This window comes from Podarcis erhardii (assembly GCF_964252035.2).
Source record: "Podarcis erhardii genome assembly, chromosome: 13".
Lineage (NCBI taxonomy): Eukaryota > Metazoa > Chordata > Lepidosauria > Squamata > Lacertidae > Podarcis > Podarcis erhardii.
This window is the reverse complement of record NC_138502.1, coordinates 25870170-25894791: the sequence shown is the minus strand read 5'-3', so window position 1 is coordinate 25894791 and position 24622 is coordinate 25870170. Positions and strand designations below refer to the sequence as shown.

At 45.8% G+C, this 24622-nt stretch overlaps 2 protein-coding genes and 1 long non-coding RNA gene across 7 annotated transcripts; 1 reads left to right on the top strand and 2 right to left on the bottom strand.

Annotated features, from left to right (window-relative positions):
- Positions 1-638: 638 nt before the first annotated feature.
- Positions 639-6735, bottom strand: ASB16 (ankyrin repeat and SOCS box containing 16). 3 transcript variants are annotated; one of them, XM_081836761.1, is made up of 5 exons: positions 6289-6735; positions 4963-5230; positions 3219-3711; positions 1890-1973; positions 639-1226 (listed from the first exon to the last, which is right to left on the bottom strand). In XM_081836761.1, exons 1-5 carry the CDS (start codon positions 6602-6604, stop codon positions 1041-1043), a joined length of 1347 nt encoding a protein of 448 aa, XP_081692887.1. In that variant the 5' UTR covers positions 6605-6735; the 3' UTR covers positions 639-1040. The 3 variants fall into 3 exon arrangements, with proteins under 3 accessions (XP_081692887.1, XP_081692886.1, XP_081692888.1); XM_081836760.1 differs by having other exon boundaries at positions 1890-2003; positions 6289-6733; XM_081836762.1 differs by lacking the exon at positions 1890-1973 and having other exon boundaries at positions 6289-6733.
- LOC309327574 lies at positions 2029-17415 on the top strand. Its single transcript, XR_014150575.1, has 3 exons — positions 2029-2965; positions 14515-14574; positions 16733-17415. It is a non-coding gene; the product is annotated as an uncharacterized lncRNA (long non-coding RNA).
- On the bottom strand, positions 9840-22799 carry HROB (homologous recombination factor with OB-fold). 3 transcript variants are annotated; one of them, XM_081836727.1, is made up of 10 exons: positions 22643-22799; positions 21921-21971; positions 20562-21677; positions 18678-18761; positions 17508-17648; positions 16447-16555; positions 14461-14546; positions 13622-13771; positions 11614-11857; positions 9840-10082 (listed from the first exon to the last, which is right to left on the bottom strand). In XM_081836727.1, exons 1-10 carry the CDS (start codon positions 22652-22654, stop codon positions 10009-10011), a joined length of 2067 nt encoding a protein of 688 aa, XP_081692853.1. In that variant the 5' UTR covers positions 22655-22799; the 3' UTR covers positions 9840-10008. The 3 variants fall into 3 exon arrangements, with proteins under 3 accessions (XP_081692853.1, XP_081692855.1, XP_081692854.1); XM_081836729.1 differs by having other exon boundaries at positions 11614-11833; XM_081836728.1 differs by having other exon boundaries at positions 22526-22778.
- Positions 22800-24622: the final 1823 nt, after the last annotated feature.

Genomic DNA, 24622 nt, shown 5'->3' with positions numbered 1-24622 from the left:
GCATGAACAGAAAGCTGTCTTGGGACTATTGGACTCTTGGCACCCTTCCCAGGAAAGGGGAATGAAAGCGGTCCAGCATGTCCCAAGATGTTGCAACCGAATGAGATAAGATTCGTTTCTCAGGCCTGCTTTGAACAGAGCCTATTCATTAGCTTTTTGAAGCCTTCTTGTACTGATAAAAAGTAACGGTTTGCCCTTGCCACAGCATCTTGTGAGAAAAGCAGAGAAGAGCAGAGAAAAGCTGTTTTGGGTTTTTAGAAGACAAAAGGAATTTTGGATAGTTTTGAGCCTGGGGTGATTTCACAGACAGGATTTGGGTATCCTGTCCCTTCAGAAATGGGCTCTTCTCTTATTTTTATTCTGTTTTTGATTGTATTGTCATTCAGTATTTTTTATTGTTTAAAAGTTTGCTGTGAAAGCTGCCTTTAATTTATTTTAATACAAAATAATTGATTAAAAGAGGCAGGTTATATAAATAGATAGGCGGGTTAATAACAATAATGATGTCTACAACATGGTGTTGTGGGCAGGAGCTGGAACATTGCAGCAAGAGATTTTGTTACACTGCTAGATACAAAGGGGCATCTTTGACTAACATTTTGATAAGATAAAACTGATAAAAGCAGACACAAGCTAAATAAAGGAAATAATCAGTTTAATACTAATCAGTATTAGTGCAGTCAAAGATTATATGGTGAAGGGGCCTAACAGTACATTGTGGAGCAATTTCAGCCATTTTCAGACCTAAACATAAATATAAATGTGTTTAAATATAATTAAAATAATTTAGTTTTAAAGTGTCAGGTGCCCGTGGTCATTCAGGCCCCAGGTTCTAGGGTAATCCTTGACTACTTCAAGATGAGAGAGCAGATGGCTGCTGAATATACCATTCCAAGACAATTTTACATTTCACCACAACCTTATTAATCATGCTTAATGAGCAGCCTCTTAAATTTGGAGAAATGGCCATTTGGAAAAATAAGTATGTCATTCTAAATTTTTGACTTCTATCTTCTTGAGGCCAGTGTGTACATTCCTCATCACTGGAGATAGCCCTCCAGTGGGAGATGCAGGTAGTCTTGCAGAGAAGATGGCAGTTTCAACTGAGCAATGCCCTGATGGCATTGCGGCCCCAGCTGCTTCCGCACAGCACAACGGGCCAGATGTTGCAGAGGGCGGGGCTGATTCACCAGGTGGATGGCTGAATTGTAGAACACCTGGTGCTCCTGTCAAAATGCAAAGAAAAGTAAAATGAGGCATTGAACGCACACACACACACCACACCACCAGGCTGGTCCATGGAGGCGAATTTGGTACTGCCCCACCAACTGCAGTCTGCCCTCAGGCACTTCCCACCAGCCTGCCTTCTTGCTTACAACCAGCCTAGCGAAGTGACCCTAGCAGTCAACTCCCTCCTCCTTAGTTTTGGTGTTGTCACTATAGAAGTCAGCAGCGAGGAAGATAGGTGCAAACCTAGAATTAGTTGGCTCTGCCTGTTATTCGCCTCTGTGTTTGCCTCTCTGCCTTCTGAGTCTTAAGACACATCAGCCTCCACTGACCACCACAAACATAATCCTCTCATTCTTCTCCCTGAGCCTTGGCTGAGGCCAATAGGAACTACAATATCTGGAGGGCCACAGGTTCCCTGTCCCTGTAGTAGCAGAAGCAACCAGGGAGGCATGCCATACAAAATCATATTATCCTATAGGGCATACGAGGTGAGCTCCTGTTGCTCTGTCCCAGCTCCTGTCTACCTAGCAGTTCAAAAGCACGCCAGTGCAAGTAGATAAATAGATTTTGCAGAACAAAACAGCAAGCCTTGTGATTGCATAAGTGTGTGTATATGTGTTTGTTTTTGTGTTGCATTACATTGGATTGGAGGAATTTACCTGCCACACTTCAAGAGGCACAGAATCCACCCAAGAATCACAGAGTGGGATCCGGTCATAGGAATTTAGAACAACTTCCATAGCCTGAGGTGACAAGGCACAAAATTTTAGCATCTGAAGGCAAAATTACCAAGGAGAGAGAGAGAGAGAGAGAGAGAGAGAGAGAGAGAGAGAGAGAGAAAACACACATGTGTGAGCATACTGGAAAGAAAAGAAGAGGTAGATTCCGTTATTTATTTAGAAATATATATATATAAACTGCTTAATGGAAAAACTTGCTTTAAGCAAGGTACATAAAATAATATAATTATCAATCCCGCACAGATAAAATCAGAGCAATCTCCTATGCTACATCCCTTGGAAGTCTTCAGCCAGAACTCCTGTATTATCACAGTGTCTAGAAATAAATTTAATTCAGTATTAAGAAAGAAAAAGAAAAGAAAACATAAAGATTCCAGTTAGGACTTCTGAGTATTTCCAGGGAATTTTCCTTGGCAAAGGAAGGCAGAAGACAGACACATTCTAGCTCTTATAAACTTGAAAGGATGAAATCCAAAAGACCAAGAGGGTGCATATATCAGAGACCAAGATTTCAAGGGCTCAGTAAAATAATTAAGCACAGTATATGTAATCCTGGGTATCTTGTAGTACACATTTTTAAAAGAAATGTTTAGAATACATATGACTGTGGGAAACTGTTTAGGAACATGCTGGCAAAACCTGGTGGAAATCTCAGGAAAAAAGACAAGTGGGGGTTGCAGAGCATGACTTCCAATAACCAGGAGGTGGGACATCAGACTCCTGCACAACCCCTGGTTCCACTCCTACTCCCAGGGACCCCTTCTTCCATCTTCAGGCCCCACTAAGCCTTGATTCTCTCATATCATTCATTTCCTTCTATTTACAGACATGACTTACGGAACTGTAGTCCAGAACATCTGGAGGGCACCAGGTTGGCCAAGGCTGCCACAGACAAATGTTCTCCTCCCCACTGCCTTAGGACCAACCCAAACCATGTTGCTGCCTAACCAAGGACTAAATGACTCCTACCCACTTTGTTTTCCACATACTGAATGGTAGGTTAAATTTACTACTGCGCTGACAATAGGAGAGAGTGTCCTCCATCATACAAGAGGACAACAGGGTAGCTTGAGGGGCGCAGGGCAGACCACACCCTACAAACAACTCTGCCCTCCAGCACCTCTTTGCTACCCCAAAGCTGCCTAATGGTGTGGCCAGCCCTGCTTTCTCCTCCTATTGGGTTGAGTGTACAAAAAGGTTCCCCAATACCAAGGTCAGCCAGCAGCTTATAGAGGTGGCGCCCCTTACCTTGGGATTGATAGAAGCAGCACCATGGTCAAGCAAGGTGGCTATAAGCCTCTCAGGTTGCCCCTCCAGGTAATCTTCCACTGCTTGCAGGGCACAATCCACAGGTGTGTAGCCGGCGCAGTTTCTAACGTTGACCTGTGCCCCGTGCTGCAGCAGAAGCTCCACAATGCGGATGTGGCAGTTGCTGCAGGCGTTGTGTAGGGGCGTATGGTTCTTCCGGCCAGCTATCCGGACGTCGGCCCCACCTTCCAGCAGCCGCTTCACCACCCGGTAGTAGCGGCCAGCCTCCTCAGGCCTGTCTGCACTGGCGCAGGCTGCGTTGAGGGCTGTCTCTCCCTCTCGGTTTCTGTGGGCAACCTTTGCTCCATAGCAGAGGTAGAGCTTCGCGTGGTCGTCCAGGCCGTGTTTTGCAGCCACGTGCAATGGGGAAGCACGGTGGTCTCTTGTATTCTGGTTCACCAGAGCTCCGTACTCCAGGAGCAGCTGGGCACATCTGGAAAGCACAAGGAGTAGCTGTGGGGAATTTGGCAACCATCACACGATCCAACCCATGGGTGGGTGCAGGAATTTTGCACAATATTTATCTGGGGAAGCAGCAGTGACCACAGTCTTCTGCTACTCTGTTGTTTTTTTGTTTTAAAAGAATCAGGACCCATATAGGACATGACCCTGCAGCTGGAAGTGAAGGGGCTAGAGCAGTGTTTCCCAACCTTGTGCCTCCAGCTGTTTTTGAACTACAACTCCCATCACCCCTGACTAGCAAGACCAGTGGCAAGGGATGATGGGAATTGTAGTCCAAAAACAGCTGGAGGCACAAGGTTGGGAAACACTGGGCTAGAGAGACCCTTTTGGCCTAAGTGTGTCCATAACAATGGCTTCTCCCCCCCCCCAGTTAGATATGCTTGCAAACAATATGGCCTACTTAGCATGACCCATTTAGCTGTCCACAAGGTGCTTTTAGAAGCAAAAGTCAAGTTGTCCACTTGCAACAGACCTTGTGGTTGGAAATTTCCTGGTAGTGTCAATAATGTCTGGGAGAGTGACAAGACTCTGGGAATCGAACTCCAAGACCAACAGGAAGACTGAATGCAAGGTATTCTGTTGAAGCACATGATCACGCGTCCTTCACGTGTAACAATGTACCGGGACTGTATAAATATGTGTTGTGCACTCTTCAGAGTTGTGGAGAGTTGGGTATTAACCTAATCTGTGCCTTCTGCCATGGCTTTCCACCCTGGTGTGTTCATTGGCTACATTCACCCTGGCTCAACTGGACACTTTTCATTCACAGAAGAATCCAGCTTTCTCAGGAAGCGCAGCTGGAGAAGGGTGCCAGTGATTGGGGTTCCACTGCCCTGCAAAGATGCTCTCCACCCCCATGACTAGCAGGACCAGAAAACAGTAGGGAACAGAGTAAACAAAAGCAATTATGCGAAACAAGATTAAACTCGGTGGTTCTTGCTTCAGAATCTGAATTGCCCACAGATTGTAATATTTAACAACATGCTTTGCATAACGTATTGAGGTAGTACAATCTACATTTAATTTAGCATGGGAGAAAGGCACTTTTGCAATTGAATTAAGGAGCCCCCTGCCAAGTCCACCAGAAGGCTAATTGTTAGTTTAATAGAGGCTAATCGTTAGTCCTATTTGGCTAATTACTTTGCCGCTATTCTGCTGTCGCCTTATTGCTGCAACACTTCAATCCACAAACCTACACCCCTTCCCAATTTCCCAGACATACGGCAAAGACTCCTGAGTGGTGCAGAGATGCAGAGGGGCCAGTCCGTCCTCCGAAAGAAGGTTGGGGTTTGCGCTGTAGCTCAGGAGCAGGCGGGTGCATTCTGCGCGGTGGTTGGCACAGCTTTCGTGAATGGCGGCTTTCCCTCCAACGACAGCATCAACCTCGGCCCCTTGTAGAAGCAGGTGCTTCACACAGTCCTGGTAACCTCTGGCCGCTGTGATGCACAATGGAGAAGTGTGCTTCTTCTGGGGGGTCAGCACCCACAGCCCTGCAGAAGAAGATTATTGGGCAGGAGGATCAAAAACTGAGAAGCGGCAGGTTAATACTGCCATTTAAATGGATTTGCAATAGGTTCAGGGCAAACAAACAGAAAATCCTTCCCACAGCGCATAATTAGGCTGCCACAAAATCTGACGATAGAACTATCAGCCATGATAGCCAATGAGCAAAACAAATACCTTAATAAATATTTAGAAGCACAGAATTCCACGATTCTCTGGTGATGGGAGCAAACAGCACAGTACGACTTTCTCCATCGTTCTCCGCTGGGGAGCTTTCCCAAAGCAATAGCCTCATGGTAGACCAGCTCTTGAATTTAAGCACTAGCCTGGGTAACCGTTAGTGATCAGAAATTCCATGCAAGCGAGTGAGCATGGAATAATACTGCTGTTTGCCCTGAAACTACTTAAATCTGGGCAATGTGTTGCAGGTTGTGGATTAACGTGGGCCTCTGAGGAAGTCTGAGGAAGTTCAAGGCTATTGCTCTTAAAAGTGTCGCAACTTGTTGACGGCAGAGAGAAAATAGCAAACATTTTCTGCCAAAGTTGCTACTGGTTCCATGTCAAAATACCTATGTTGCAATAAAAGCAATGTGACAGAAGGCTCTGCTTACAAAGAATACCTCTTTTCATAAGGGGATTCCAAACTAACCACTTTTACTGAAGTGGCCACATTTTTGTGATTACAACTAAATTTCTGGCTATTCACTTTTCCTTTTTTTTTTTTAATTACTGGGCATTTAAAGGGCAGTGAAACTGTTTTCAGGACAGTGAGTGCATGCAGATTATTCTTTTCATATGCCTCTATCATGTTCCTTTTTCTAAATTCTCTCCCCACACCCTTCTAAGCTAAAAAGAAATCCTAAAAACAGACCCTGCAATGCTGAATTTTCCCCCAGTGGGACCAAAATTCCTGTGCTCCAACTTGTCGTCCTGCCATAACCCAAGCCTGGAAAAGTCTCCCACCCCCACAGAACTGAGTCAAAATCTAAAAGGCCAGTGACCAATCCAAGTGATCTTCTTTCCACTATGGACAACCCCTTCTTACCCATTTCGGCAGACCACACCAGCTCCTCACTGAGGGTCTCCACAATCAAGTTGGCAGTAGATTCATCCTTAAAAATGCTCCGGACTCTTGGCAGGTCTCCTGTGTACAGGGCATTGTGAACAGCAGGATCCCGGCAATACTGTGGGCGTCGGGCAAGTTTGGGGAGTGCAGAGAGGCTCCCCAAACTAGGCTGGTACCTCCGACTCACAGACTGGCGAGACGCAGCCCTCCGCCGGTCTTCCCATTCCAGCATTTCTCGCTGCAGACGCAGGGAGCGAAGAGTGGAAGAAGTGAATGTGAAAGTTTCCTTCGACATTCTTGCACGCGAGAGAAGGCAGCCAAAGTTTCTCCACGCAGGCCTAATTCATCCACCCCCAACCTGAAAGCTGCTTAGGAAAGGAGCACCTGCTCCCAGCTGCAATTTTAAAAGGTATGGTTACGACGCGGTGTCACCAGTGGGCACATCTGTTTATTGGACGAACACTCAAGCTTTGCTGTATCTATAAATAGAAAGGAATAGTCATCATGACAGCAAAAATACTCTCAGTCTCTCTGCAGTGTCAATTTTCCTTTCTGGATCTCCGTGCAATTAGAAGAAAGCAATTAGAAGAAAGTTGAGAAGAGTACAGTGATAAAGGAACAAAATGAGGATAGCAATCACCAAGTTTTAAGTATTTAAGCCTTCCTCCCTAGCCCCCCAATTTATCTTGTAAGCAAAGTCTGCTGTCTGAAAAATAAATATTAATATGGGAGGGGGGAATTCAGAGCACATACTGGAAAGGGGGATTCTACCATCTGTGGTTGAAACCACTGAGCCTAGGGCTTGCCGATCAGGTTGGCGGTTCGAATCCCCGCAATGGGGTGAGCTCCCATTCCTTGGTCCCTGCTCCTGCCAACCTAGCAGTTCGAAAGCACGTCAAAAGTGCAAGTAGATAAATAGGTACCACTCCAGCGGGAAGGTAAACGGCATTTCCGTGCACTGCTCTGGTTTCGCCAGAAGCAGCTTAGTCATGCTGGCCACATGACCCAGAAAAACTGTCTGCGGACAAATGCCGGCTCCCTCGGCCAGTAAAGCGAGATGATGGCCGCAACCCTAGAGTCATTCGCAACTGGACTTAACTGTCAGGGGTCCTTTACCTTTTTACAGCTGTTTAAAGTGGTATGATACTGCTTTAAATGTGTAATGTAGATGCTGCCAAAGACATGACAAGTCAGCTATCCAAGGATTTGTTTTACAAATTGCCACCTGCCTTCTGCTTATATCATAGGAAAGTAATGTTGCCACTTCACTGAATTTCATTGCCCATCCATTACGGCTCTCATTCCTTGTTGCTTCCTTTAGCTGTGCAATCCAGCTTTTATTGTTTAAAACTCCCACCTCTAACCATTGGTTATGCTAGCTGATGCTGGTTAGAATCTGGAGGGCCACAAGCTCCCTATCCTGATTTTAAGTGTCTGTCTGCTTGCCAATTCAGAGGCAGTCTTTGATAATTTGGTGCCCCCAAACAGATCTTCTGAATTATGGATCTTCTCAATTTTGCGCCCCCTTCGGCTCGGCACCGTGTATGGGAATTGCCCTCACCGCCCTAAATCCAGCACTGGCCTATTTGGAACCTCTACCACCACCTATGAAGATTCTGATGTGTATAATGGGGACAGCTGAGCATATGGCATTTGAATGCTAGAACTCGCCCCATAACACTGGTCTAATGATTTGCAAACCTTATCCCAGTTTGAGTTGGCTGGGTACCAACATGAGCACAAAGAGGACAATGTCCTGTCCCCAGGAGACTTGCCAAGAGTCAGAGATGGTTGCCGCCTGCTTTCTTTCTGGCATTTGGCTAAAGATGTTCCTGTTTACCAAAGCCTTCGATGTAGCAGTTAGAAACCACTTTGCTGTACTGTATTCTTTTTACGTTTATTATTTATGGCACCATTTTAATCTTTTTTACACCACTTTTGATATTCACAATCATTAGCAGTATCTTAAGTCTTTTAAATAAAAATAAATAGGGTGACATTCAGTCAGCTTTTCTTGAAGCTTGTGCGCAAACAGTAGTGTACATTTTTTCTTCTTCCATTGTATCATTTCCCGATCTGTACGTGTTATTTTATGCACAGAGGTTTCCCCCTTTTTATTTGTGATTAACTGAAATATCTGTTTGAAAAAAAGGCTCCAGGAGCTGTATTTTTCCCCTCTAACCAATCCGAGAGTGAGTTGTTCTCTGCATGCCACCGTATTATAGTTCTATAAGCATAGTTAAACACTTAATATTGCAGGGGATGACAGTAGCAATGACACACATTTCTTGTTATACACTTATGAGACCATCTCCGAAAAGTGCATGTGGACAACCAGTTCCAACGCACCAGTTTTTGTCATTTGAATAAATTTATGAAATTTGATCACATACATTGACACAACTGGTCAAACTACCACAGCATTGACTGCAGCACTTTATGGGAAGAAAAAGACATTCTATTTTTGCTGTTTCTGGTTCTTTATTGCCAGCATTCTGTTTTGCTCTAAATTTCCCAAGGAGACAAACAAGAAAAGCTGGGTTTATCCAGCTTCAATATCTCAGACCCACATTATCCATGTAGTATATGGAGGTGATTGTATGTATCCAGGAAGCTCTGTATGAACAGGGGATGCTCCTCACTTCAATATGTAGAGAAGTGCAATCAGGCAATGGGTATACGGCGCCAACTCTGAAAATTGAGAGGTAGCGGGGATGGGAGGCTTGTGGTCCTCCAGTCCAAGAGCTTCCATCCATTAGCCAATCAATGACCATTTGCCAAGCGGGCTGGGGCAGATGGGAAGTGGAGTCCAACAACTGGAGGATCACAGACTCCCCATCCCTGATTGTGTGAAGTAACCAGCACGCGCATATAAATGCCTCAGTACTAGGAATGGCTGCTACGACATCCAGAGTTCAAATTGGCATGAGCTATCTGGCAGAGGTTACTTGCCTTTCTGGAGCCAGATCTCTAAGTTCATATGTATAAAACATATTATGCACACATTCCCTTTAAAACCCACAATCAAAATGTCAATTGCAAAGGAATAAAAGGTAAGAATTAAATAAAAAGATACAACACGCTCAAGACCTTCCTTTCACAAACATCTTTTTCGCAAGGTTCTATCGGCAAAAGTCAACTTCACACATTTTGCTAACCGCTTTCATCCGCATAAGATTATTTACAAGGTTATTTACAAGATTATTCACATGTTGCCCTTGACGTGGTTTGTGACAGAGTACCAAAGCAGGCATCAGGAGAGATAGTGTTTCAAATTGGAAGGGATCTACAGCTGCTTAACGTGCTAAACGACCGTTCTGGCTGGTTTAAACAACCAGGCAAAGTGCCGCGCAGGCAGAAGTAGGTCTGGAATAAGGTGTGATGCTGGGCGTGTACTGCCAGATATCTTGTTGCTTGGAAGGCTGTGCCTTTGAACAAATGGCAGGCTGCAGTAAAATTAGAAGCAGTAGGAGCTTAATGTCCAATGCTGTTCCTGCTGGGGCTCCAGTTTCTGTCCAATTACAGAAGGAGCGTCTTTCCTCCAATTGCAACCAATGTTGATAAAGATGCTGAAGGCAAAAATCTCAAAGATATGTGCAAGGGAGTCAGCCTCACTGGGCAAAAAAGTCTGTGCAGGGCTCAGGACAATAGCCATGGTTCTATGACAGCAGGTCCTCTTATTTGAGCATCAGTGAGCTATCATAGATTGCTTTGGGCATCAAAGTTGGAGAAAAAGTCATCAGGTAGTTCTCCGAGAAGCTGGTCCAGGTCATCTGCATAAGAAGCATGGAAAGTTATTCAGGCTGCAAAACAGGAACTAAATCACCCCAACGCCCCATGCATGGTTCCTATTTGCACATGAGATTCTCCAAAGATCAGGGGCTGCCCCATTCTCTTCAGCCCATGGGAAAGCTGTGCCCTTGGGAATAAAGGGAGAGGAAAGAAAATATTGCAGACTCATTTAGACTCAGTGAGCAAGGCTCTGGTCAGGGCTTAGTCCAATCTATGCTTCAGACACAGAGTGCAAATACAACATTTCACAACCAGTGAGGAATTCATATTCTGATAATCTCTGCACCATCCCCACTTTTTTGGGGTAGGGTGGGGATCAATTATTGTCATTATATATATAAAGCAAACAGTGCCAGGGTGGGTAGAATTATCACGGGTTCAGATGATATGGCCCCATCTATGCAGTGTCTCTGCCAACCTGCATTCTAAGCAAATATAGCCCAGTAGCCCCGTTGTTTTAGCCGAGGCCCAACATGCTTATGTTCCTACTCAGCTGTGAATATCCTAGGAAGCGCCTCTTTCCATGGCCAAACATTTTCTACTTTACACCTGTGATTCATACATTTGACCTGCTTCTATGTTTCAGGTTTCCCAAAGTATTTGGAATTTTCTGGGAAGGAACCGGGGTGAGTGGGCAGGAATGCAGGTAGACAGCAGTAGTCATGAGGAAGAAGAGTTTGGATTTGATATCCCGCTTTATCACTACCCGAAGGAGTCTCAAAGCGGCTAACATTCTCCTTTCCCTTCCTCCCTCACAACGAACACTCTGTGAGGTGAGTGGGGCTGAGAGACTTCAGAGAAGTGTGACTAGCCCAAGGTCACCCAGCAGCTGCATGTGGAGGAGCAGGGACGCGAACCTGGTTCACCAGATTATGAGTCTACCGCTCTTAACCACTACACCACACTGGCACAGGAAGGGCAAAGGAGCAGCACAGAGGCATGCAGCTTCACCCCTTGGCAGCACAAACAGCCCTGGTCGATCTCTCTCTGCTTTTGAAGCTGCTGCCAGATGCTGTTTATCAAAGCTCTCCCCAGACAAGGAGGGCTAGCGTGCCCGTTTTTCAAAAGGTAATTTCAGCCCCCGGCATGCCAAATACCTTATTCTATCCTTGAACAACATATCCACTTTTGCAGCACACTCTGAAATCAGCGGGTGGGATGCAGTGGTCCATGTGTGGCCACTGAATGGTCACACACAGGGCTCTGCATGCCATCTGCTGATCTGAGAGTCATTAAGTGCTTGGGGAGTGGCAGGGAGGTTGGCAACATGTAGTCCTGTAAGCTGCATTTGGCTCAGTAGGACTTTTCTGTAGTCCATTTTGCTGGTTATTTTTCCTGATCATTGGCCACGCTGGCTGGAACTGAAGGGAACCCAACAACAAATGGAGAGCCACAGGTTCCCCATCCCTGATGCAGTCCACACTTCCTATTTTCCTTGTTCTGGAGGTGGCATTGGGAAAAGAGAGACAAAAAGGCATTATTAGTCCATTGCTACTTAAGAGTTCTATTTACCCAAATCAGTTGTTTCAGCCTTTGCGGATGGAAAGTGCAAAACTGATTTGCCTGCTTCAGAGACCCCTGGAATTGATATCAATGATGACCCTTTATCCAATGCCGATATGCGCTGGCGGCGGTCCTCATCCATCTCATGACCTCCTTTGTTCCTGTTGTCTGTTGTAGTCATGGCAATGGGGGCGTTGGTGGGAGGATCCTGCTGGAATTCTGGCGCAGCCTGCACTTGCAAGGTTCCAAGAGGCTGCAGAGAATGTTTGAGTTTAGCATCCTTCATACTTTTATCACCAAGCCACGGTCCCATATCATAACTGGCTCCCGATATCAATTACAGGAAAGGATAAATGGAGCTGCCTTGTTATCAGGACACCAACAAATCTAGTACAGCCCTGTAAGAGTTGGGAGTCTAACATCATCTCAAGGACCACCCTAACCCTGGTCTGCACTGCTCAGTTAAAACAGGTGTAGGGAACCTTTGGACCTTGGGATGTTGCTGAACTGCAATTCTCAACAGCCAATGGACAGGAATGATGGGAGTTGCAGATCACAACGTCTGGAGGGCCAAAGGTTGCCCACACCTGAGTTAAAGCTCTCCGAGGTCTGAAGCAGGTGAGATCTAGCATGGCGTTTGGTACTTGAGATGCTAGTATAGGAAGAGGCTCAGCCAGAGATATTCTCAGTAAAAGATCATGTGCTCTACTAGTGAAGTAGTATGACTTCTCCATGTGATCGCACACGGCCTAATCTTCAGAAGGGAGATGTGATTTGGGAAGAGAATGAGAAGAAGAAGAGTTTGGATTTGATATCCCACCTTTCACTCCCCTTCAGGAGTCTCAAAGCGGCTAACATTCTCCTTTCCCTTCCTCCCCCACAACAAACACTCTGTGAGGTGAGTGGGGCTGAGAGACTTCAAAGAAGTGTGACTGGCCCAAGGTCACCCAGCAGCTGCATGTGGAGGAGCGGAGATGCGAACCCGGTTCCTCAGATTACAAGACTACCGCTCTTAACCACTACACCACACTGGCGTAGAAGTATGCACTGCAGGGGTGCGACTAGCTAACCCTTGGGGTCTCTTCCAGCTCTATGATTCTATGAACAGTGATTACAACTGGAACAGATCAATCATCTACTGATGGGTGTAGTGGAATCCCTTGTCTATCTCACTCACTCAAGCCAATTCCCTTGAGTGGTGTAACTCAGTGGCAGTGCATATACTTTAAATGTAAAAAAAGGGCTTCAGGTCCAATCCCGGGGATCTTCAGGCAGGGCAAGATTTGTCTCTGCAACCCTGGGGAGCCAGTTCCTGTCACTGTAGAGTAGTTAAGTCTGATCTACATTACTAGTGGTCTGACCTGATAGAAGACTGGTTTCTCAGTGTCCTCCAATTTCCTCTCATGGAGCAGGCCCTTAACTGCATAGGAACTAACCAAGGCAGCAATGGCTGCTTCCTCATTCTCCATATCCATCCTGACTTTGCACAGACCTGAGCACGGCGTGTTTGAGAAGAGGGAGCTCTCTTGTTGCTTCCCCCCCCCTTTCACCTTGAACGTTTTGTTAACATTCAAGCATTTCCTCATGCATTTTACCTTAGCGGCTGCTATTCCCATTTTACAGAATTTGCTGACAAAGTTTTAAAAGAGAGAGAGAGAGAGAGAGAGAAAGAGAGAGAGAGAGAGAGAGAAATCGGCACTAGAGCAGTGGAAACACTTCAAAACTCACCTATGTAAACTAAAGAAAATAGGAATTTAGGCAATTTTTCCAAGTTAATTAGGATGCAGAATTTGCTAAGTGTGGGAAGAGGAAAGGACCTATGCAGGGTCAGTCCCACCCCACCCTGCCCCCACATTTTAACAGTTAATACATCGCATATGGCTGCTAATCTTAATGAAATACAGCATCCCAGTAATTAAGAACAAGTGCCTCCATACACTTTTTTTTTAAAGTATCCAGAGTACACACAGCCTCTCCTATATCCTAGCAATTGTGCCAAGGAGAGCCTGCTCCTTACCTGTGTTGGCTCCATCTGCATTCCTCCCTCAATCTCTTGGCATAACTGAGGGGTCTTCTCATTGCTGAATCCCGGAGGATATATCTTCACCAAATTACTGGGTGTCACATTGAGGTAGTGGTTGCGATAGGATGGGGAGAACACACCCACCTGTGAAACCCAAGGTAGGTATCAATACTGCCTATGGTACACGGCACAATTGACTATACTTTAAATAATAATAATAATAATAAAAATACAACAATAGAGGGGCAGATGTTTCATCGCTGGGAAGGGGTAGTTCACAACCAAATAATGAAATATACAACCCAACTTCTAAAAACAAGGAGGGAGATAATACTATTTAATTGGTGTCCTGGACCAGCTCATCTGAATGCAAGAGGTTTGAATAAAAGTGACGCATACAATCTCCAGAAGTAAGATGGACTAAGTGAGTCTCTAGAGCAAAGAATTCTAAGACACCTTTCTAAATATTCTCATGGACCTCATTTAGAGCACCCAGATAATAGTAAAGAAAGCTCTCTGGGAGTAGAAGGAGGAACATTCCACCATCCAATGGACAATCTTTGGTAGATGGTTCCTGACTTGTCAGTTCTGCTTTCAACTGACATTGGTTGCATCTATTTGACACAAAGCTAGAAGGGGTAACTTGTTTTTGTTAACTTGCATTAATCTGGAGGTGATAACTGCACCAGCAGGGGCACAAACAAGCAGAACTATCACTCAAAAATGTCTCTGGATCCCCTGTAGCAGAAGGTCTTAAATACCAGTTATTTGTTATAATTTTTTTGCATGGAAATGAAAGCTCACCCAGCCCTTGATTTCTTGTTTTCTAGTACCTGCTTTAGCAGAAGCACTGAACCAGCCTTAAATTCACTTTGTTTCTCCTCCAGCAACAGGCGATGTATTGTGCCCTGCATTTCTCCTGCATGACAGAAGGCCAAACCAATCAGGTACAGGAGGGAGCACTAAATATACAGTGAAGTCAAAGAGGAAACACATGAGCGTCACACACCAATAGCTCTCACTGCCCTTTATACAGGAACACAGAGATGGGAGGGAGAGCCCAGCGAAGGAAGGGTCCCAAGCACTCAACACCAGCCACATAATTTGCCAGTGACCTGGAGCAAAGAACAATTGGTCCCAGGCAAATGCACATATCAGCTCCACCTAGGCTTAGGACTTCTAAGGACAACTTCAGTGTTGCCTGTTTATTCCTTGTGATGGTCAAATGAAAACATATCCTAGGAAGTCAAGAATGTGGCTGTGTAGGGATTGGCAACTAAAACAAACTATACAGTGGTGCCCCGCAAGACGAACGCCTCGCAAGACGGAAAACCCGCTAGACGAAAGGGTTTTCCATTTTGGAGGCGCTTCGCTAAACGAATTTCTCTTTGGGGTTGCTTCGCAAGACGAAAAAATCTTGCGAGTTCCCACGGTTTTTTCCGCTCCCCCCCTTTCCTAAGCCGCTAAACCGCTTATCAGCTGTTCCGCTGATAAGCCGCTTAACAGCTGATCGCTAAAAGCCACTAGACCGCTAATAGCGCTAATCCGCTAAGCTGTCAATGGGCTTGCTTCGCAAGACGAAAAAACCGCTAGACAAAGAGAATCGCGGAACGGATTCTTTTCGTCTTGCTAGGCACCACTGTACTGGAGAGGCTTGCAGTGAATGTTTATGCATGAGAGTTAAGAAGCAAACCATCCCAAATGGCCTACTTTTTTTTAAATGCCCTGTTAGTATTACCTGGTAGCATAGAGCACCAAGGTTTCAAACTATGCCCACAAAAAATTGGTGCCAAAATGTCAGTCTTGAACCTCCAGGTGCATTTGTGGGACTAGCTCAACTGAGAACTTGCCTCAATATTTGCTGGACTGCTTGTTCCCTGGCAGATGTTGGATTTAAACCGGGTGAGGAACCTTTGTCCCTCCAGATGTTGCTGAACTACATCTCCCATCAGCCCCAGCCGGCATGGCCAATGGTTAGGTATGATGGGAGTGGGAGTTCAGCAACATCTGGAGAGCCAGAGGGCACCACTGGGAGTCAAAGCTGAAAAATGAACAAAAAGACTACTGCCAATATAAATTGTAACTGGAAATGCCAAGGATTAAATTGTGTTTGTATTTTTTTGTTTTGTTTGTGTTTTTGTTCGGTGCAAGTTGCTTTTTACCCAGTCTTCTTTTTTTGTTATTGTCCATGCAAATATGTTTTACATACGTATTTCCAATAGCAAAGGGAAAAAAGCTTAATTAATATTTGAGCAGTCCATTGAAAACTAACTCCCTCCAGCCATTGCCTTTCTTCTTGCTTCACTTCTGGCTTGAGAAGCCAGCCTGTCTAGGAAATTCTCCCTCCCAATACCTATTCACAAATTTTGTTTAGGCACCTAAAACATTTTACTTAAGAATTTGAAACATTTGTCCAATTCTTTGCTGGCTCCAAAGAAGTTTTTTTTTTTTTTTTTTTTGAAAACCCCATGTCACAACTATCCGGTCCCTTTCCCTCAATCTACTGAAAAGACAGCACTCTCCCTCTCCATCCTTCACCATCAACACAAGGGGTCAGCAAAACACACAGATTTGCTCAGGGCTATATACAAGCTCCATTGTTAGGCTAGTGGAAGCCCGTGCAACAATTCCCAGTAGCACAATGTGCCTAAAGGACTGTACCAAATTTAGTCAGAGTCAATTCAAACACCCAGAAATGAGTCAGACGGTGGTCATTAACAAACAAGGTTTGCCCAGACACCACAGGCAAAGCAGAAACGCCCCACCAATAATGCATGCAGAAGAAGTAAGTCACGACACTGAACTCTTTTCATCCTTACCAGTAGGGTCTTTGAACACGGCGCCCGCGTCAACGTTGGTCTGCATTACCGACTTAATCATCACGGCCATGTTAGGAACCTTGTTCTTTGGGAGCTGCTTCAGGGCTGCCTGCATGAAAGAGAATGAGCAAGGGAAACAAACTATTTGTGGGAAGTCAGGGTGGCAAATCTGAATCAGGATTGTATTAACTTTTGAGATTTGAGAAAAGGTGCCTGATTGCCAGAGCAGCGAAGGATATGGAAGAGGCCTTCTAATATAGCTTTCTTCCTGCCCTTTGTTGTACAGTGACACACAGTGAAAGGACAGCTGGCCAAAGAGGCCTCGTAGCTCGCTTCCTGATGGCTCGAGGTTGGTGGAGAGGACGACAGCTGAACATCAAGCAACCGCCCACACCTCACTTATCGCTTGATGCGCGGCAGGAAGAGGCAGGAGGGAGAGGCATGTGGGAGTTGCCTAGCCACCCATGTTTACCTTCTTACCAGACTAGGCCTCATGTAGTGGCGAAGCTACCTGCTCCGGCACTGGCGTACATCCGGGGGCATGGTGCGTGTCGGGGGGTGAGCGGCAAGCAGTGCACGTCCCGGGGCGTGTGCAGCGAGCATCCTGGGGGTAGCCATGATGGCACCCCCCCCCCGATGGCACCCGGGGCGGATTGCCCCACCCCACCCCACCTTCGTTCACCAGTGCATGCAAACCTGGTGCAAGCGGTCCTACCAGAGGTGTGGACAGTTATTCCCTGCTGTGTGGAGCAGATGTTGGCCTTCCCTGAGCTGGATTTAGAGTGAATACTAGTCACCAACACTTTCAAAGTGTTATGGAGGAACTTCTGTATGTTCTTTAGAAAATATGTTTATATGTATACTGTACCCTTGCAGATGGACCACAGTATATATCCCATCCAGATTACTGATAAGGTTATCCATGGCTCCAGTAATACTGCAATACCTCCTTGCTTCTAGGCCCAACCATTTTATCATCTTTGGCACTGGCACTTCACGAAGAGATTCTTCTTCAAGTGAAGTGGAATTTCCCCACCTGCAAAACCAAACTCAGCCTTTACCTTACGAAGCACCATAACGACGCTGTATGTCCTAAGGAAGCAGGAAGGATCTCTCTCGTCCAATCCCAGCTCCGTTTTCATGGCAGCCCAAGGGCCTCTTCCAAATTCGTCTTCTATTGGCTGCTGGGAAGGAGGCATCTCCTAGAGTCACAGACACAATTCCAGTTTAAAACTGACTTTTCACCTTACCTTCGGGTAAAGCACTTAGTCATTTGGAGACAACATTATCCATGGGACCTGTTTTGCTCTACTGGGTGCATGCCATATTGCTTATGCTCCTTCCTTTGCTCACTCGAGAATCTCCTCCTCGCCACCTTACCCTCTCTCACACACATTAAAACATATAAAAGAATAGTTAGAAGAAACATCTCTATTGAAGCAGAACAAGAAAGTGTCTCCACGACTGGACCTATGAAAAATTTGCTGTAGTCGAAGACATACAAGGGCTGGTTTCAGTTACTCAGTACATGCCCAGAGGCATCTTTTAACACTACCTGAACCCTTCCCTGACAGGGCTTGTTAAATGTTTTTCCAGGACTGCTCTGGCTCATGAGGTGAGTTTCTGCAATTCATCATCCTTAAAATTGACCTTATCTGTACAATAAGAATAACCAAGTGATGCTTGGAAGTACTAGACTAAAGATTTCAAGATGAGTTAGTTTTTCTTTTTTGAAATACAAAGAAGGGATGGAAACTTGCAGTTTTCTCCTGTAAAGGTCATTCTGCAAAGCTGCTTCAGAGCTGGGGTTAAAAAAAATTAATAGCCAGTACAGGGCACCAATTTTTACTAGGACTACAGTGTATGGAGGGGTGAGGTTTAACCGTTCCCTTCCTGTGCTTGAGCCTGATAAAAGTTACTCCCCCCCAAGCTTGGCTAGCAACGCCCTGTGGCACCAATGGGAGCAACCATCACCATTAATACAGTAGTTACACAGTAAGGAACTCTTTATTGGCATCAGGACTGCAAAAGGCAGGGGCTAAATCTCCCATTCCCATGAAGTTTGGTTCCAATGAAATTCATATCCCATTAAATGAAAAGACACCAAACAGGGTTTGTAATTGTGCACTTAGCATCACAGCTGGGTTCTCAGAGGCAATGCAGAATTTCCAATCCCCCTCTGCAGCGTGACTTCTTCTATTAATAAAGGGAAGAGTAGAACCAAGAATTACCTCCGTCCTCAGCTTCGCTAGAGCCCCATGAGTTGGTGTTTGTGGAGTTGTAATGAGAATCTCTTCTAAGTTTTTCCCATCAGGCTTTTTTAGGGAACAAGGAAAGGAAGAAAATCTAATGAACACAAATTCTTGCCAGAGTTATGGACTCACCTTAAAGTAAGATATCCAAAGGTAGGTAGATCCCTCCCTCCCACCCAGCTGCATTTAAAAAATGAAAGCTGAGATTCTCAGAGTGCTGAATGTGGTAGTCTGGGCCCAATTCTGTGCTCCCAAGGCAGTTACACAACCCTACCTAAACACCTTAAAGCCTTAAACGACCTCGGCCCAGCGTCGCCACCCCCATCGTTCTACCTGGACACAGGTCCAGCACTGAGGGCCTTCTGGCGGCTCCCTCACTGCGAGAAGTGAGGTTACAGGGAACCAGGCAGAGGGCTTTCTTGGTAGTGGTGCCCGCCCTGTGGAACGCTCTCCCATCAGATGTCAAGGAAATAAACAACTACCTGACTTTTAGGAGATATCTGAAGGCAGCCCTGTTTAGAGAAGTTTTTAATGTTTGATATTTTATCATGTTTTTAATATTCTGTTGAGAGCCGCCCAGAGTGGCTGGGGAAACCCAGCCAGATGGTCTGGGTATTATTTATTTATTTATACATACATACATACTACTTATCGAAAATATTGGCATAGACTAAAATTATTAGCTTGACTTCCTGTCCTCCCTGAGTCAAAGCCATGTCCCAAATCAGGAGAAAATGTACCAGTTTTCTTTCTATATTCAATTTCCCTTCAGCCCCAGTCAGAGGTCACTTTTTAGTGATTTTGGTTGCGGAATATTTCATCAAAAAATAATTAACTGAGGTTTCAATAATAACAATTAATATTTTATCATTTTTCTATATTATTAATTTCATTAGCATTGTTTTTCTAAGCCCCCACAGAGCATTTTATCAGCAAAGCAGAGCAAAAGTTATTTCACCTGCAGGCACCCCAAGAAGCATTCAGTGTATCCATATAAGGAGGCAATTAGTAATCTCCATCACTAGGACAACCATATAGCAGCCATTTTGGAGCAGAGAAAACTTAGGGAGGATGGCAGCTTTTATGCCCCTTTTGTGACATACAAGTGTGGATGGAGTGGAGGAAATAAGATAATAATATTTCACAGCACACATATACCGTATTTTTCTGTGTATAACACATCCCCGTGTATAACACGCCCCCTATTTTGGGGGACTCAAATTTATGAAAATGGGGGAAGATGACCCCCATGTATAAGAAGACCCCTGTTTAAAAACATTACGGTAAAGGTAAAGGGAACCCTAGCCGTTAGGTCCAGTCGCAAATGTCTCTGGGGTTGCGGCGTTCAACTCGCTTTACTGGCCGAGGGAGCCGGCGTACAGCTTCCAGGTCATGTGGCCAGCATGACAAAGCTGCTTCTGGTGAACCAAAGCAGCGCACGGAAACGCTATTTACTGTTGGAGCGGTACCTATTTATCTACTTGTACTTTGATATGCTTTCGAACGGCTAGCTTGGAAGGAACAGGGACCGAGCAACAGGAGCTCACCCCGTAGCGGGGATTCGAACAGCCGACCTTCTGATCGGCAAGCCCTAGGCTCTGTGGTTTAAACACTATTTTAGAGTAAAAAACCTAGTCTTATACATGGAAAAGTACGGGTTCCAAAGCATCCTCACTCCTTTGTACATACAGCAGGGGTGGCTAACCTGTGACTCTCCAGATGCTGCTGAACTGCACCTCCCCTCAGCCCCAGGCAACATGGCCAATGGTTAGAGCCAAAGGTAGCTATAGTTACTATCTAGACAGCCATACACTCCCCATCCCCAGCATAAAGATTGCCCTATTATCATGCTGGTCCTCTTACTTGATGTGGCAGAATGCCAGCAGGTCCTGGGAAGCGCCGCGTCTTAGCCCGCAAAGGAAATTGGGTAAGTGGCTCTGGCATCTTGTTGGCTGCTGTGACCAAACGGACAAGGTGATTGGTGACCACAGGTGACTGGAGGTTTCCGGGAACTTTAGGGTTGGCAGGTGAAGTCTCCATAGAGGTTGCTGGGGGACCATATGCAGAAAGCAGCTGAGCACCAGAATTGGCCGTTCTGGACACAGAGCAGCTCTGATTGGGCATCCATGGTTTGTGCGGCCTTGTTGGGGTACTTGCTGACTGAAAAGAAGAGCAGGGTCTAACCAGAGGCAAGCATGGGCTGTTGGATGCAGCAGTGGGTTTTTGCAGAGATGCCTGGAAAGGCCTGAGCACCTGGCAGCTGGAGTTTGAAAGGGCACATGTGCTGCTACTTAACCCTAGGCGAGACTGAGACAAGGAAGCGTCCACGGCAGGAGGCCTCAAAGGCAACTTTGGAGAAGTCTCTGCCGGCTGGAGATGGCTGATGACCTCTACCATGGGTTGTTTCCAAGTCTTTTCCAACTTTGAGGTCTCTGACCCAAAAGAGTCAGTCAATGCCAACGAATCAACCACTCGTGGTTTCTTCGCTGTTGCTACACTATTATCTCGCATTTGCTCCCAGGACATACAGTTGGACCTGAAGGACCCCGGATACGACTGTGTATCAGACTCTTCCAGATCCATGCACGCAGCCAATACAAGCTCGTTGTCAATTTCCTCATTGCAGGGGGCACCCCCAGTGGGGAGCTTAGCTGGAGGCTGCTTCACAAACCTGAACCTTGTGTCTGAAGTGCCCCTCGATTTACATTCAGTTGCAGTGGGTGCCAGGTCCTTCTGAACTGTGAAGCTGGTCGCCAGAGGAGTCTTCTGGTTGCTTTTGACATTACCTTCTCCAAACCTTAGCCTGGAGCAGTTTTGCACCTGCAAGACTGGGGACATGGTCACCCTTGGCCCCTCAGAGACCGGAATGGTGGTGCTGGGGGCTCTCAACCCAGTTGAGAGGGGTCTAAGACATCTTGAGCTATCTCTAGGTGGATCCAGGGCTTGCTTCTCCACATCATTCACAGCTGACAGAAAATCCTACCAAGAACAGAGAAACAGAATGCTTGTCATGAGGTGCCATCCCTCAGCTTTGTACTACATGAACATTGTGAGCCTGAGAGCCCATGAGGGCTTAAGGGTATCTTTTGTTTGCCATTTGGACAACAGAGTTCTTCCATCCAAAGTCACATGTCCATCTGAAGTTGTCCAAAGTACACTTCGGCCAATAAGTAGAAACCTTTGCCCTCTCCACCACACCGGGATTCACAAATATTCTCTTACCTCATCTTCAAAGTCTGCCTCCACAGCAAATAGCTTCTGTAGACCACAGGCCTGTTGGGTGAAGGGGAGAAATAATAACTTAAAAAAATTATTCTATACTACCTGAACTTATACTACCTGAATTATTCTAGCTACATGCAGTTTTTGTTCCAGCACAAGTCTGAGTGGGGTTTGGGGGTTTGTTGTTGTTTTGGTACACCACTTTAAGTGTCTCTTTCGGCTGAAAAAAGGAGAATCCAAGCATTCTAAACAAATAAATACATAACAGGCTTGCCCCTTTTTTTAACCTGACCATCTTCCACCCACAAGGAAGAGTTTTGAGATATTCAAAAGACTGCCTGATAACTTTAACGTTTTTTATTACTATATCTTGCATTGTGTTAAAAACAATGTTTCCCGGGGTTTGAGGGGAGTGTAATAGCCTCGTCAGTCTGCTGCAGCAAACACAAGAGAGTCCTGTGGCACTTTACAGGCCAACCCCCTTATTATGGGCTACAACGTCATGGGCTACAGTCCTGCTGCATGGGCTGTGGCTATGTGTTTATAAGGCATTTGTCCTCCCTCTGGACTGCCCTCCACCCCAGTCCCTCCTGCCCCTCTATTACCATCGTGGAGACAGAAGAACCAAAACTCCAGGGTTAATACGGTGTGAAGAAACAAGGACGACGCAGGGATGCAGCGAGAGAGGGAAGTCCAGCATCCAGGCCCGCACCTCCGCTCACCGAACTCTGCATTCGAACTGGCCGCCTCAAAGATGACGAGCCGCCCAGCCCCCGCCCTTCTTCATTGCACCTGCGCAATAGCGCGTTCTCTCCCTGCCCACAAAAGGGCAAATGCTTCGTTTCCTTGACTACGCAAGCGCCTAGAGCTTTCGCCCACTCAGCCCCCGCCCGGTCGCCATAATGCGGCGCTCTTCTACTACGTAAGCGGGGGCTGAGTGGGCGAAAGCCCTAGGCGGTTGCGTAGTCAAGGAAACGAAGAGTTTGCCCTTTTGTGGGCAGGGAGACAACGTCAGCGTAGTAGAGCGCCTGTTCTCGTTTTAGGCAAGGAGGGGATCGTCAACGTTTTTTGGCCGCTTGTTAAAATAACCTCGTTTGTCTTTAGCGCGCAGGCGCCAAGCTTCCGCGGCTCGTGTCCGTTCTCTGTCAGAGGGGGAAAGCGTGTTTCTCCCCACACGGACGTAAACAAGACGGTTGGGAAGAGGCCGAGCTCGTTTCTAAAAGTTACCTTTAGTGTTAAGCAGTTTGGACTCTGTGTCGTCAGATTAAGCTTTAACGTGGGCCAAGGTGTATTTTAAATATCAAAATGCAGCTCTAGAGCAAGTGAAGCACTGTGCCTCGGAGCATATCAAAAGTTTTTTTTCTTTCACTGAGTAGCACGTACTTCTTTGGCGATCACTCGTAGCCAGTAAGATTGCCTTCCATGAACACGGTTTTAACAGTGAGTCCGTAAGTGACTGTGGAGGCCAGTTCTGGATCCACACACCCTTCCACAGTGGGAATATAGGTTTCCGGGCGGGAGTTGCTCACGGTGAGGGTTTGCCAAGCGTGCCTTCCTCTTAGCGCGTTTCTCCCCTGCGTTCTGAGTTTGAGCATCTTCAAAGCCCATGACACCTTTGGCAAAGGCTGTTCTCCAATTGAAGCGCTTGCAGGCCAGTGTTGCCCAGTTGTCGGTGTTTATACTACATTTTTTTTTATTTGCCTCAGAGAGTATTTGAACCTCTCTTGTTGACCACCAAAATTACGCTTGCCATTTTAAAGTTCGGAATAGAATAGTTGCTTTGGAAGATGGTAATCAGGCATCCCCTCTTTTCTTCCCAACCCTATACAGTGGTACCTCAGTTTACAAACTTAATCTGTTCCAGAAGTCCGTTCTTAAACCAAGGTGCACTTTTCCTAACAAGGCCTTCCGCCACTGGTGCCCTTCCACCGTTCAGATTCCATTCTTAGACTGAGGTAAAGTTCTCAAACCAATACACTATTTCCAGTTTTGCGGAGTTTGTGAACCAAATCGTTCTTAAACCGGACTGTTCTTAAACCGAGGTACCACTATGCTGTATATAACACCAATGTCTCACAACAAATGTAACTGAAGAACCTGAAGAAAGAGACAATGCATGTGCTTTTGAAAACGAGGGGAAATTATTATTTTTTTAAAGAAGAAAAGGAGTGTGTGGCAGCCCCCAGTATTTAAAGAGCCCCCACCCCTATTACATCATTAGAACCAGAACATAAACCTATGAACCTATAAAAAGAGCAGGGGAAAAAAATCAATGTTTGGTCCAGATCCTAGGTACTGCACCCTCACTAAAGGAGATTGTATGAATGATTCACTAAATGATTGTAGGATGACGTGTGTACCTGAGCTTATGGTCTCAGATTCTCTTTATCTTATATGCTGCTTTATTACAAAAATGATGACTAGACTACTGATCCTAAACTGAAGAGTTAGTTGCCCAACCAGCTCCTCCAGAACCCACTGCTCTCAACTCACTCTCAACTGCCTCACATTCAAACTCCCTTTCAAATCCTCATCCAGTCATCACTTACCACCAGAATTCCACACTCTCCCTTTCCCTCTCCTTCCCTCCTTAACATTCCCATAATAATTCTGATATAATTACCTTAATAACCCTATTACATTCAATATTTTATACAAGCGGGGCTCCCTATAACCATACTGTTAGAAGCATTTGAGCTTCC